The 14,161-nt window shown below is 36.1% G+C and overlaps 1 protein-coding gene across 1 annotated transcript; it reads left to right on the plus strand.

Moving 5' to 3' along the window:
* The first annotated feature begins 908 nt into the window (after positions 1-908).
* LOC113762812 (putative invertase inhibitor) lies at positions 909-1,663 on the plus strand. Its single transcript, XM_027306415.1, has one exon. It carries the CDS (start codon positions 989-991, stop codon positions 1,544-1,546), a length of 558 nt encoding a protein of 185 aa, XP_027162216.1. The 5' UTR covers positions 909-988; the 3' UTR covers positions 1,547-1,663.
* The last annotated feature ends 12,498 nt before the right edge of the window (positions 1,664-14,161 follow it).

The following is a 14,161-nucleotide window of genomic DNA, read 5'->3' on the forward strand; positions in this document are numbered from 1 at the left end:
TCATTATAAAAAAAAAACATGCAAATTGACTTGAACCATTAATTCCTACCATTTCATGTAATGAAAATTTCCAATATTCCCCAGCACATATCAAATTTGCCCTTACTAATAATTACCCAAGTTTGAACTTTTTATAAATTTCTCTTCATGTCATACAAATAGAGGAAGGATAGAAAATCAGTCATGGAGTCCTTAGAAGTGCATGGGATCACGAAAGGGAATTATCATCTATTTTGCTCAAGTAGCATTCCTCTTTTTGTTAGTTAATTGTTCTTTTACTGTCATTTTTATCGTACAATTTTTATTTATTAGACTGTATGATAAAGTAAATGGTGAGAGTGCGATTAACATTTCCCTTGCTCAATTAAAGGACATATAGAGTTTTGACTTCCATTATAACTGCTGCCAGTAACAAGCAAAAACAATTTCATTTGATTGTAGACATGAAGCTGGATATGTAACTATGATGTGTTTTATCAAAACAAGAAAGACAAAAAAAATAAATAAATAAATAAATAAAGAAACTGGATATATATAACTTCAATTCCCTTCATTCATCAATTTCTGTCTTGTACACTAGCCTTCAAGAGCCCCTCCCAAAAATTTACTACCTTTCATTGGCTTATACTACTAAGATAGAATTTAGACAATAATCTAATCTAGACATGCTTTCCACTTTTCTTGACCAAAAAGACAGAACTCTGTGTGAAACGAGAAATGTGACACACGACCAATATAAAGTGACACATTAACAGTCCTAGATTGTAACACTACACAAATGGATAATTGATAAAGCAACACGGCTTAGGGCTTGGGACCCAAAGTCAAGACAGTTATTTCAAACCATCCCTTCCTTCAAATTTTGTTCAAGAATTTGTTCCAAATGTACTTACCAAACCAAACCCACTCCTTGACAGCTATAAATCATCACCACCTCATTAACAGAGCAAGTGAAAACAGGAAAAACATGCCATATTAAACAAGAAAAATGAGGCCTTCCATCTCCTCTGCCCTCTTGATCACTTTATTCCTCTTGTGTTTCATCCATGGAGCCACCAGCCAAGAGAATCTGATCAGGGAAAGTTGCAGAACATTTGCCAAAGATGATCCAAACATCAACTTCAATTTCTGCACAACTTCTCTCCAAGCTGCACCAGCTAGCCACTGTGCTGCTCTTCGCGGCCTGGGGACGATTTCCTTCAGGCTGATCCGGTACAACGTTACTGATACAAGGTGCATGATCAGACAATTGCTCAAGGGCAAGAAGCTGGATCCTTATGTCCGGCAGTGCTTGAATGATTGCTTCGAGCTTTATTCAGATGCAATAGACACTATGAAGCAGGCCATGAAAGCTTACAATACTAAAAGATTCGCCGATGCTAATATAGAGATAAGTTCGATTATGGATGCAGCAACAACTTGTGAAGATGGTTTCAATGAGAGAAAAGGTGTAGTTTCACCATTAACAAAGAGAAATAACGACACCTTCGAGTTGTCTGCAATAGCACTTAATGTCATGCGTATTCTTCAGACACGGTCAGACTAACCTTCCTGGAATATTGAACTACTGCGTAATATTACCAGTTATCAGGGTTTCTTTCTTGTTATTCCCTTTTTTTTTTGACATCTTCATTTTCTTCTTTGGGATCTTATTTCTGAATCATGTTATTAGTTTTATTCTATTTCAAATCCAAGATGCTTGTTTCATGCTCCAAAGTTTTTTGTCTACGTCATGATAATCAGAAATAATGTTTTCAGGAAATCAAGAAGAAGCATCACACTAAAGTTAATGATCTAATTAAGGAGTGACTTCTACTTAATCTTCCATATAAGGCTTCATTTCTACACCAAAGTTGAGATTTTTAGAAAAAAAAAAAATCAGTTGTGGTAATTCACAGGTAAACTTAGCAGGAAAGCATGAAATAGGTTTGGTAGCATCTATATCGATATATGGTCTAGAGACATGTGGGTATATTTGAAGGTTCTTGAAAAAACAAGCTTTTCAGTTACTACTTTGTGAAGCCTAAGCAGTCAGCAACCTAGTCATCTTGTCAAATCATGTCGTTTAGTTCCATAAGATAATCTTCAATTATGGGCATCAAAAAGTTGAAAGCCATTCCTTGATCACATAATTATTTATTTATTAAGAATATTAAACATTACAATAAAGATCCCTATATTTAACAGCAATAATTGCATAGGACAAAATGCAAAATATTCCTACAAATAATTGAAGTATGAAACATGCTGAATAAGCACTTCTATACAAATTCAACCTTAGTTTTCTTGACAAATAAGAACAACACAGGCAGCTAGCCCATGAGACTTTTCATTTGTTATAGTTCACAATCTTTTGCTAATTAACAAAACAAAAGCACTAATGATCCAACTATGATGCAATCTTTTTTAGTTAAAGAAATTCAAAGTAAAGACTGTAATGCATAACCAATGGTATTAGAGTCACTCTCTCTGAAGAAGTCACCTTAACTATAGTAAACATTGCGAAAAAAAATTAATTAACCAGATAATTGAGAATGCAATAATTAATTGATTTTTCTGTAGCTTGTCTCTCCATCAACTTAAAATGCCACTTCAACAAACATTTTCTGTCCAATTAGTTAGCTTGTGACTTTGAGATGAATGGAGGAGACTCATCAAAGCCATCTTTTGTCTGGTGTTCGAGAATCAACTCACTTTCTGATACAGAATGAGGACCCCGGACTCTTGTATCCCTCGTCTTTCCTCGTCAAAAAACAATGCATTACAATGACTTTCGGCCCTGCTAGCTAGACCATTGCTTCAGTCACTTCACCTTTTATCTCTGCCTACTTTACCAAGGGATAATAGGAAAATTCCGTGTTGGCGTAATCAGTGTTGTAGAATATGTTACAGCTAGTAATATTCCATGGTTCCCGACCAGTAAAAGTGCTATTTTGCATTAGCACCATCAGCTACCAAAAGTGATTAAAAGACTGTTGGGTAAATACTCTGCACTATATTCTTCGTTCGTGCAAATGAATGAAATAAATCATGAATGTAACATAGAGATTAAAAAAAGAATGACGGATCCCCCATTATTTTGATATGGATTGACCCAAAAAAAGATCAACTCCTAAACCACAAATTTTGTTCCCTGCATGCATAATTGTCGCATGAAAAGTGGCAAAAGTATTGTAACGCAATACTGAAGAGACTTTGTTAATTGTATACTCCTCAAATCATTGAAATCTCAACGCCCAAATTCGTTTGGTTCTCTATTGCTATTAATTAATTATACCTCGTCAATATCGTTTTATTCTCATAATAACATCAACTTTGTTTGATTCTCTAATCTTTATCATACCTCGTTAATCTCTTTTGTTTCTTACAATTCTATCATGTTGGTGAGCACAGGTTTGCTCTCGGTTAATTATTTTAATTGATTATAATTCTAATTTTGAATAATCAGTTTTTGTGATGTTATTTATTGTTTTCGTGTTCTAATTATAGATTTTTTAATGATCAAAAAGCTAAAATTTATAATTATCTAAAGAATAGTTTTTAATGATTCTGATAATCAGTTTCTATAATCAGATTTTGTAAAATGTAAAGTAACCAAGAACAAGGCCTACTAGATTTTGTCTAGCTACCAAAGTGAAGGGTCCTCCTCGATTCTTTCCCTCCCAAAAGTTATGGATTAGAAAAAAGAGCTTGCAGGAAATAGCTATTAATTCATCTATAATAATAATCTTCTTGAACTTCTGGATCTTACTAGCTAGCTGTACGGGACTCGTACAGCAGAAAGTGGACATAATATAGCTAGCCTGTGTTTAAACGCCAACTGAAATTTTCAACAAAATTTTGGAAATTTACTCGTCAGATGATGGAAGTCCCGTTGAGAAATATAAAACATAAGCAAGATCAATCTGGACAAGGGCAAGCAATGATCAATTTAAGTCTTTATTGATATCATGCTTCTAATTTACTAAATCCAAGAAAGTTCCCTAGTCATGCTGTAAAAACCAAAAACCATGAAATTCTGTAGACAACAATAGCCATTTAGACTTTGATGTGGATGTGGCATCCGTACAAAAATGGGTGAGTAGGCTCGTGAAGTATATATGCACGCTTTCTTCTGCAAGTCATATTTACATTGAGCTCCAAACAATTTTCTTAGTTACCCCGTCCTCCTCATAGCTAAAACAAAAATCAAATGACAAACAAAAAATGCTTCCACCAAAGAAACTTGGGTTTAAGGGTAAAAATAAAGAGTAAAATCCCAAAAGAAACAAAATTTCTCTTTGAAACTGGCTGGTATAATGGTTACAAGTGCAAGAGATATATCTTTATTAACTTGTAGCCGGCTATTGATGGCTATTCATAGTTGTTAATCTTGTTCGAAACTAAGAGCCTTTATATTGCTATTTTCTGGAGTTTTTGTAGAAAAAAAAATGTACTATAACAATTTCATGTATGCGACATAAAAAGGTAATTAAAAATATATATTTATGAAAAATGTAAAAAAATTTTGAAAAAAAAAGGGCATACAAACAAAGAAAATTATGATTAAATAAATTGGTTCAACCTTCGACAGCCATTATGATGCAGAATAGTTGTATGAAGCAGGTCACGATCAGTGTGATAAAGTTCTTACAAGATAGCCTCTGTAGTTCTACCAAAGTTTCAACTCTAACACCACACATGCTCTGATTCAAGAGGGATATTATTGGTTCACAGTCAAGTGAATTTAATCGCCAATAAAGTTGTCTTAATTTCAGGTACTGAAGGTGGGAGCTGATAGAGACGTTCAACCAAAGAGAGGAATGGAGGCCTTATCTTTTTAATTTTGTGATGGGAGGCATTATGGGGTAACATTGATGATAACTTCCGAATTCGACAGTCCACGACCAGGAAGATATTTTTTTGGATTGATTCTTAGAATCAAATTCAAATCAAGAAAGCAAGGCTTTTAAGGGGAAAGAAAAGCAACAGAGGTCAGAAATGATAAAGTAAAAAGAGACAAAGCAGAACTTTTTGGATAAAATGACTATAACGCAGTGCAACTTCAGTTTACAAGTATATGATAATGTGTTTGCTGGAATTGAACTGGAGCCTACCCTTCGAATTGAGTTATTTAATAAAGCTAGTGACATTTATCTATTTTCAACCATAGGCACTCAACATATTTCTTGGTTGTGAGAAAACTTGTCCTGCCCATAGTTTCGAGGCCTTTAAAAAATTAATTTTCCAAAAGCAAAAAGTTATCAAATTTTCTACTAGAAGAAGGCATAGTACCCATGAAAAAACTGGAGTTCCTCTGAGATAATGACGTACTAATACTACTACTAAATTCATTAAATTTTGACAAGGAGCCTCTTCAAAGACATTATATACATTAGGGCCCCTATTCTTTTAAGAATGGAACGTTTTAAGCATATATCACATATGCACCTCAAGTTCAAAACCTCTATGGAGATACCCCGCTAATCAAGGTCCTAAGGTGTTGAAATATGTCTTTGGCATCCTTGTGAAATCATTTATGGTGCTGTCAAACATTGTGGGCTATATGGACATTTTCTTCTTTTTAACCATTTACCGTCCTATTATGACATATATAGCTCTGTAATTGTTTTGAATCCAACAACTCATGTTCAATTCAAATGGTGGTTTCATATTGAAAATTTTCCCCTATAAATGAGGGATTTGGGAAGGCATTTGGTGTGGCACTCCTACCACCGGAGGCATAAACTCATTTAGGGAATCCTCTCCCTTACTTGCACTGAGATTTCTTGTTCAGTCTCTTTCTTACTTTGAGGTATATTGGGGCACCATCGCAGCTCCATGAGACGAGAGCTCATGTGGGAAACCACTGAGCTTAGCTTAGTGGCCACCAGAGAAGGATTTAAGTCCCTCCTTGGGCTGTAGGTGAGGGTTCCAACCTCACCTGCAGTAAAAAAATCTAAGGGTAATGTCATAGCACTCTTTTGGTCTAGTTAGGTCTATATACCCACTAACCCCTAACACAAAGTCTCTTTAGACTCCCCCTCCCTAAATTAGGATAGAGTAGGTTATACAATAGATCGTTGCTAGCAAAAAAAAAAGAGAGCTCATGTGGGAAATCTTTCCTTTTGTGTCATAACGAGTACTCTCTTGTTTTGTCTCTTTTTTGGCTTGGGGTTATAGGAATTTTGTCGCAAGTTTTGCATTCTTCTTCATTATAATGGTGGATTTTCCTTGTCTCCTCCCGTGAACGGTAAGTCTAATTACGCAACAGATCTTCTGTCTCATACTCTGTGTCACTCTCTGTCCCGTTTTATAGTCTCCTACACAAAATTAATAGTTATTGGATCTTAAGAAAATAAAAAAGAACTAAAACATGATATTTATGTAGGAGAAATAGCAATATAATAAAAAACGGAACAGAGAGTGATACAGAATATGAGACAGAAGATCCGTTGCGGTCTAATTAAGACGTAAATCCTTGTGTCATTATCTTTTATTATTTTTTTTCTCATTTTATTATAGTCTTCGTTATCACTTTTATGGATTATCAAATTAACTTTTTCATAATTACCCGGACCTTATCCTAACATAAGGTCCTAATTACAAGTAGCATGGCTGAGGATTTAGTAACAGATGACACGACACCCAAATTTACCCAACTATGAGTGCAAACGAGTCGAGTCGAGTCGACCTTTGACCTAATCGATCCAACTCTCAACTTAATTTATGAAATTCGAATTCGAACTCGAGTTTGAGCTCAAAAATTTTTTAAAAATAATTATTTTATATTTAAAAATAAATAAAATATTAATGTTTCCTAATAAATAATAAAATATTATGGATATATATGTAATTTTACTATTAAAATAAAAAATAATATATATATATATATATAATCGAGTTTGCGAGTTTAGTATTTTTGAACTCAAGTTCGACTTGATCAACTCGAACTCATCCTCGAGCCGCAGTCCTATATCCAACCCACAAGACAAGCGAACATTAGCAAACCAGAGGACAAAACAGCAACGCAATGATCTGACTCTAGACTTCGTAAGTAGATCCAATTATCCATTGAAGTCACAAATCTCTCAAGAATTGTTTGATTAGAAAAAAGTTAGATTTATTTCCCACCTGTTCTGTGTGACAGAATTCCTACAACATTCCGACCAGTCAAAACCAAGAAAAGGGCTAACATCATCTTTTCAAAGAAAATGACAAAAACAAAACAAACGTTAGCAAAATTTAACCAGCCATTGGGTGGGTTATAGACATATTCAACCGCAAGAGGGCAGGAACCAAAATCTTATCGGCTTCCTTGTCCTTGTCCGGGATCTCAAGCTTAAAGTAGTCCTCTTCCAGTTCCAGGGCCATCACGGTCTCCACAGCGTCTAAACTATCTCAGCCCAAATCTTTCTGAAAAATGAACATCAGGAGTCATGACCTGTACAGATGTAGCACAAGAAGCGGAAGTCAGCAACTATTTCGATCTCCATTCAACTAATACTTTGTTGTCTAAACAAAATGAACATGATTTTCTCTCAGGAGATGCAATTGATGGCAATTGGTAGGAGTGGAGACAATGTTGTAAGGCTGTGTAACGATTTCATTGTGTATTTTCCAAGCAACATGCACAAGTCTGCCATTAACGGTTCATTGTCCAATAAAGTTACAACAGCATGAGATGTGCCATAATTTTCTACTCAAATCATTCTAGATCCAACAGGATGAAAGTTCTTTATGATTGAGAGGACCTGCCTTATTGCCAGTGCAAATTCTCTTTCCTCAACAAACATCAAGCTTCATATGGTTAACGTTTAATAGATGAATTGCCAGCCGAGGAAGCAGCAGCAGACATTTCTTTTGACGAAGAACAAGAGTTTCGTACATCTATTGTACAGTATAATTCCGTCAAATTGATAGAGTGCAAGTATCTTAAAATTAGTTCAGAGAAAAGCCCTTCCAAGGAAAACAACTTTTTGTTTATTTTAGCCCAGAATGTACACTAGTTAAAAGAACAATTAGGCAGAATATGAAGGTTTCAACAATATTTTCCAGTAATAGATACAAGAGGATGTGATGGATGAACCTAAGTGAGGACCCAAAAAAAAGAAAATCAGTGTTAGGACAAAGAAAAGCGCCCATTAATAATCTGAATCTTGCATGCTCGTCTATTTTAGCAAGAAGGTAGGCACCACCTTATAATCATATCATAAGTCAATGAAACGAAGTCCAACTGAGGGGTGACTTCTACTTAATCTTTCATGTACGCCTTCATTTCTGCACCAAAAATAGGGAGTTCTAGAAAAATTTAGTGGTGGTAATTCACAGGTAAACTTAGCAGGAAAGCTTGAACTAGGTTTGGTAGAACCTACATCTAAAGTCTAGAGATATATGGGTATAGTTGAAGGGTTTTGAAAAAGACAAGCTTTACGGTTACTGCTTTCTGAAGCCTAAGCAATCATCAACCGAGTGTTCTCGTCAAATCGTGTCGTTTTGTTCCATAAGGTGATCTTAATTATGGGCATCAAAAAGTTGAGAGCCATTCCTTGGTTACCGAATTAGTTATTTATTAAAAATATATTAAACTTTACAATAAAGATCCCAATATTTGAAAGCAATAATTGCATAGGACAAAATGCAAAATATTCCACAATTGAAGTATGAAAGATGCTGAATAACCACTTCTATACAAAAACCTGCATTAATTTTTCAACCTTAGTTTTCTTCACAAATAAGAACAATAGACGTACATCACCTCTGTCGTTAACTTCTACCATATGGTCCAGGCGACTTTTCATTTGTTCTATTTCACAATCCTTTGCTAATAAAACAAAAGCAACGATCCAAAAACGATGTAATCTTTTTTAGTTCAAAAATGTATGTTAACTAAAGCGTAACCAATGGTATCAAAGTCACTCTTTCTGAAGAAGTCACCTTACTATAGCCACAATTGAAAAATGGATAAATTACATATAAACCACCCGTGATTTCATCGATCTATTGCCATATGACCCCTCTAATGTTTCAAAAAGCCTAATTCACTCTCTATAGTTTTATGTAAAGTGGAAATTTGATGAAAAATAGCTTGTATAACATCGTTAATTGAAATATTAATAGTGTCTTTACTTAAATGCTAAATCAATCAACGGCTTAACTACCTTGTATAAAAGCGTGGAGGGATTACGTGGATAAATATAAAAATCACAAGAACTAAGTAGATATTTATACAAAATATAAGGAGATTATATGGAGATTAAGATTTTATCACACGCACTTTTAGAGCACGTTTGATATAAATGCCGAAACTGATTGTGCATTCCGTCCATTTTTCACTTTACATAAAATCATATGATGGTTATATGGTTATTTTAAAACTTTATAAGGGTCATCTGGCATTATATAAAATTACAGGTGAATTATAAGTAATTTACCCTTAAAAAAATAGATGACAGATAATTGAGAATGCAATGACTAATTGATTTTTCTGTAGGTTGTCTTTCAATCTACTTAACATGCCAATTCAACAAACATTTTTTGTCACATTAGCTTTGTGATTTGAGATTTGAATTGAATGAAGCAAGTTAGTTGAATTGAATCAACTAACTTTCCTGGTCAAAAGCAAGTGTTGAACCGTGCATTATAATGGCTTTCAGCAGTGCCGCACGCCATTTGCTTCACTCACTCCACCTTTCATCTCTCTGCCTACTTTACCAAGGGAGAATAGGAAAATTTTATGTTGAAAGTAGCAATGCTGTAGAATATGTTAACATTCCATGGTTCTCGACCAATAAAAGTGCTGTTTGGCATTAGTCGCATGAGTTACCAAAAGTGACGAAAACTTTTAAGTAAATAAGTGGCACCATGTTCTTGTTCAGGTAAATAAAGGGTAAATAACAAAAAACCCCCTGTGGTTAAGCAATCATACATAAAAGCCCCCTGTGGTTTCATATCATACCAGTCGATACCCCGTGGTTTGAATTAACCTGAAAAATGGACGAAAATCGTCAAAACAGACGGAGCTGAGTGAATAGACGAAAATACCCTTTTGATATAAGCGAAAATTGCAGAAGTAATTTTGCACTTTCATTTTATCGAAACCAACGAAGAGAGAGAGATAGAAAACCCTAAAGAGAGATAGAGCAGCCCCTTTTCTACCCAATTTTTAGCAAAATTTTCGATTGTTATTTCAATCAAATATCAAGATCGACGGAGAATACGAGGAAGTGAAGATTTGCAGTAAAAAATCAAAGAAAAATGGGTTAGTATATCATCTCTCATCTATTTCGATTCGGGTTTTGGGGTATGTTGTACAAGAAAAATTGTTATTTACTGATTTCAGATTAAATTGGGAGGCCATTATTTAACAAAGATAGATTTTTTGACGTATTTACGAATGTTGTTAATGAAGATGAAGGTTTTTTACGTATGGCCAGCAAACCTAGCTGCATAGATAGATAGTTTAAGCGCCCTTTCAAATTGGTAAAGTTTTGATAATTTTTGAAAGCTTAAAAAGAGACAGTTTATAGAAGAGGTCCCTCCAAAAACGCGTTTAGCAGCTTTGGTTCCAATGCCTCAATTGTTTGGGATGATAAGGCTACGTGTTTCAGGTCCTAATCTGGTCATCCCTTGTTTTTGGTCAGACTCAATTGTTGAGTCTGACAGTCCGTCTTTTTGAGTCTTCCGTCTTTTGGCTTGAAGTTATACTATCAAAGTGCAGTATTACTTCTATTGATCAATTACTACTGTTAAATGCCATGACTAGTCAAGCATGCCAGTTTCTGTAATCTGTCATTATCTTTAATATCGCTTATATCGACACATGTTGTGGTCCAATGTGGTCCCCAATTATTTGTTCTGATTGTATTATGTTAGTTTTTTGTGTACTTGTGAAAGACTCTGAAAACTTTATTGCTTGTCATGGTATCACAGAGGAGAAATCTGAGGACAAAGTTGACGTACACATGTATTTTGGTGGGAGATTTAGAGAAAAACCAAGGCTCCACTACACAGGAACCCACATGGCTATTTTCAAAGACAGAATTGAAGATCAGTTATCGATAGTGAGCCTGTGCAGAATGTTTAAAAAAGTAGATGAATGAGCAAATAAAGTAACGTTTTGGTTTTGTGTCCCAGATGTTGATTTAGAAGGTGGTCTACACCCAATTAGGGACAATAATGATATTAATTTAATGAAGCAGTGCTACTGGAACTTGCCAATGGAAAGGCTAATTTATGCTTGTAGTGGGGATGAGCCATTTGAAAAGGAGCCAGAAGATGGTGGGGTCAGTAATGGAATAAAAAATGAAGGCCCTGATACAACCTGTGGACATGAAGATGGTGGGGTCACTAACACTACGGGGACAGGTGCATGTGAAGATGATGAAGAGCCAGAATGATTAAAAGATGGGTTGGAAACAATAGAAGATGAAGACATCTTTAGCCCCAAGAAAAATACTGCTGGACACAGCAACTATAACAAAAAAGGTGGGGCAGGGGCAGATGGAGACATAAAAAAATTGCCAGTGCATGTATTCTCATTTGGTGGAAAGACAGATGAAAAAAGTTCTCCTAAAAGGGGTTCTGTGAGAAAGAAAAGGGCCAGCAAAACTTCACAATCTAGAGGGCCAGATGTGATTCGGCAAATTGACCCCCCTGTTTCATCTCAAAGGCCATCAGATGTTGAAGATGTAAGCATTGAAAAAGGACCTGTTTCATCTCAAGGGCCATCAGAAGATGAAGCTGCAAACATCAAAAAATCTTCTGCAACATTTAGAGAATCAGATTTGAGAGAAGAAGATGAAAGGGTAGGGAATACTGAGGTGACTGAAGAGGATTGGCAAGAACCTGTGGTTCCAGATGAAGATTTGCTGGACAGATTTGGATCTGGTAGTGGAGAAGAAGATGACTGCCTTGACTTCAATCCTGAAGTTGAGTTTGGGAAGCCACACTTTGAGCTGAAAGTGGGGCAGAAGTTTACTAATTTTAGAGTGTTTAGATCTGTGTTGTGTGAATGGCTAGTAAGAGAGGGTTATGAAGTTACTTGGGTGAAAAACTACTCCAAAAAAATTATTGTCATCTGTGCAAAAGGTTGTAGTTGGAGGATTCGGGCAACACCAATTCAAAATGAATCGACCTTCCAAATAAAGTCACTGAAGGGTGAGCATGTGTGTGCTCGAGAATATCAAAATAAGCATGCAACAGCCTCATATCTGAGCAACAAATATCAAGAGAAGATCAGGGATAATCCAAAAGTTGATTTGATGGGGTTGAAGAATGACATCAGAAGAGATTTAATGATCAATGTGTCAATTGCTAAGGTTGGTAGAGCTAAACGTAAGGCAAAGGATATGATGCTAGGCACGGACATGGAGCAGTATCAAAAACTCTGGAGTTATGCAGCCACAGTCCGAGACACAAATGCTGGAAGTACTGTAAAAATGCAGATTGACAAGCCTCCTGATGGTTCAAGGGGTACATTTCAAAGGTTATATTATTGCTTATATGCCTGTAAGAAGGGTTTTCTTGATGGTTGTAGACCAATAATTGGTCTAGATGGCTGTTTCCTTAAGACAGCATTTGGTGGACAATTATTATCAGCACTTGGCAGAGATGGCAACGACAACATGGTGCCAATAGCATTTGCAGTGGTAGAGGTAGAGCGGTATGACTCCTGAAAATGGTTTTTGGAGTTGCTAATGGCTGATTTGGGCATGAGAAGAAATAACATTCCTTGGACCTTTATCTCAGATAGACAGAAAGGGCTTGTGCATGCTGTGAATGAACTGTTTCCAAATTCAGAGCATAGATTTTGCTTGAGGCATATGTACCAGAATTTTAACCAAAAGTTCAAAGGAAAGGAAATGAAAGACATGTTTTGGGCTGCTGCAAGTGCTGGCAATGAAAGGGAATGAAAAATGGCAATGATTGAACTAGAAAGGCAAACAAAGAAGCTGCTGAATGGTTGAGCAGAATTCCACCAGCTCTTTGGAGTAGATCACATTTTACAGGTTATAGTAAATGTGACATTCTGGTAAACAACCTAAATGAGTCATTCAACAACTATATATTAGAAGCAAGAGAGTTACCTATCATTGGGATGCTTGAATGGATAAGGAGGAGATTGATGCAGAGAATTCAAACAAAGAGATCTGGAATGCAAAAGTTTCAAGGAGAGATCTGTCCTAATATAGCAGAAAAGATCGACAAGAATCAGAGGTTGAGTAGGACATTTGTTGCGACCTGGGACGGTGGTCACAAGTATGAGGTCGACTGTGGTATGAGAAAATGTGTGGTAGTAGACTTGCGTGAGTGGACATGTACCTGTGGATATTTTCAATTAACAGGTTATCCTTGTGCCCATGCATGTGCGGCGATAGGAGTGTGTAGATTACCTATTAAAAATTATGTGCATGCTTGCTACACTAGAGCAGAATATCTGAAAACATATGCATATACTATCACACCTGTTTCAAGTGATATTTACTGGATAACAGCTGAAGAAGAGTCCATAAACCCCCCATGCGGTTAGGAGAATGCCTGGTAGACCAAAGAAACTACGCCGGAGAGCACAAGATGAGCCTAAGAAGGGTCAAGTATCAACTAGAAAGGGGCTTGTGGTACATTGCAAGAGATGTTTTCAGCCAAGGCATAACTCACGGACGTGCAAGAATCTCATTCACCCTAACTCCAAATTTTATAAGGTAATTTTCCTTGTACACTTAAATGTCATTTGTATAGCATCTGTATGTATTAATAATGTTAAATATCATTCTTATAGGCACCTGAAGCAAGCGCAGCTGAACCAATTGCTGAGTCGTCCACTCAACCACAGTCAACTAGTAAAGGAGTGACTGCTGCACGAAGTACCACAATGACTAGCAAACAGGCTAGGAAGGTGTACACTCAACCAAGCTTTTACATTGATTTAATGAGTTTCATAAAAACAAACGGAGTTCTGATATACATCTAAGTTCTCTTTATATATGTAATTGCAGCCTGTGCATGGTACGAATATGAGTGGGGGTAACAGTGCTGATGCCACCACTGCAACAGCAACCACAACCACAGCTCCAACTATTACTGATGTCTTGCGCAAGTTAAGGCCAAAGAGATCAAAAGCTATCCAGCCTTAATTACCTGCCTAATAGTTGTCTAGCTGTAGTTAGACCTTCATTTTGGA

The sequence above is a fragment of the Coffea eugenioides genome, chromosome 2 (assembly GCF_003713205.1).
Source record: "Coffea eugenioides isolate CCC68of chromosome 2, Ceug_1.0, whole genome shotgun sequence".
Classification (NCBI taxonomy): Eukaryota; Viridiplantae; Streptophyta; class Magnoliopsida; order Gentianales; family Rubiaceae; genus Coffea; species Coffea eugenioides.

Bases quoted from the DNA above. Each gene is read 5' to 3' on its own strand.
- LOC113762812 (XM_027306415.1), top strand. From the start codon at position 989: ATGAGGCCTTCCATCTCCTCTGCCCTCTTGATCACTTTATTCCTCTTG.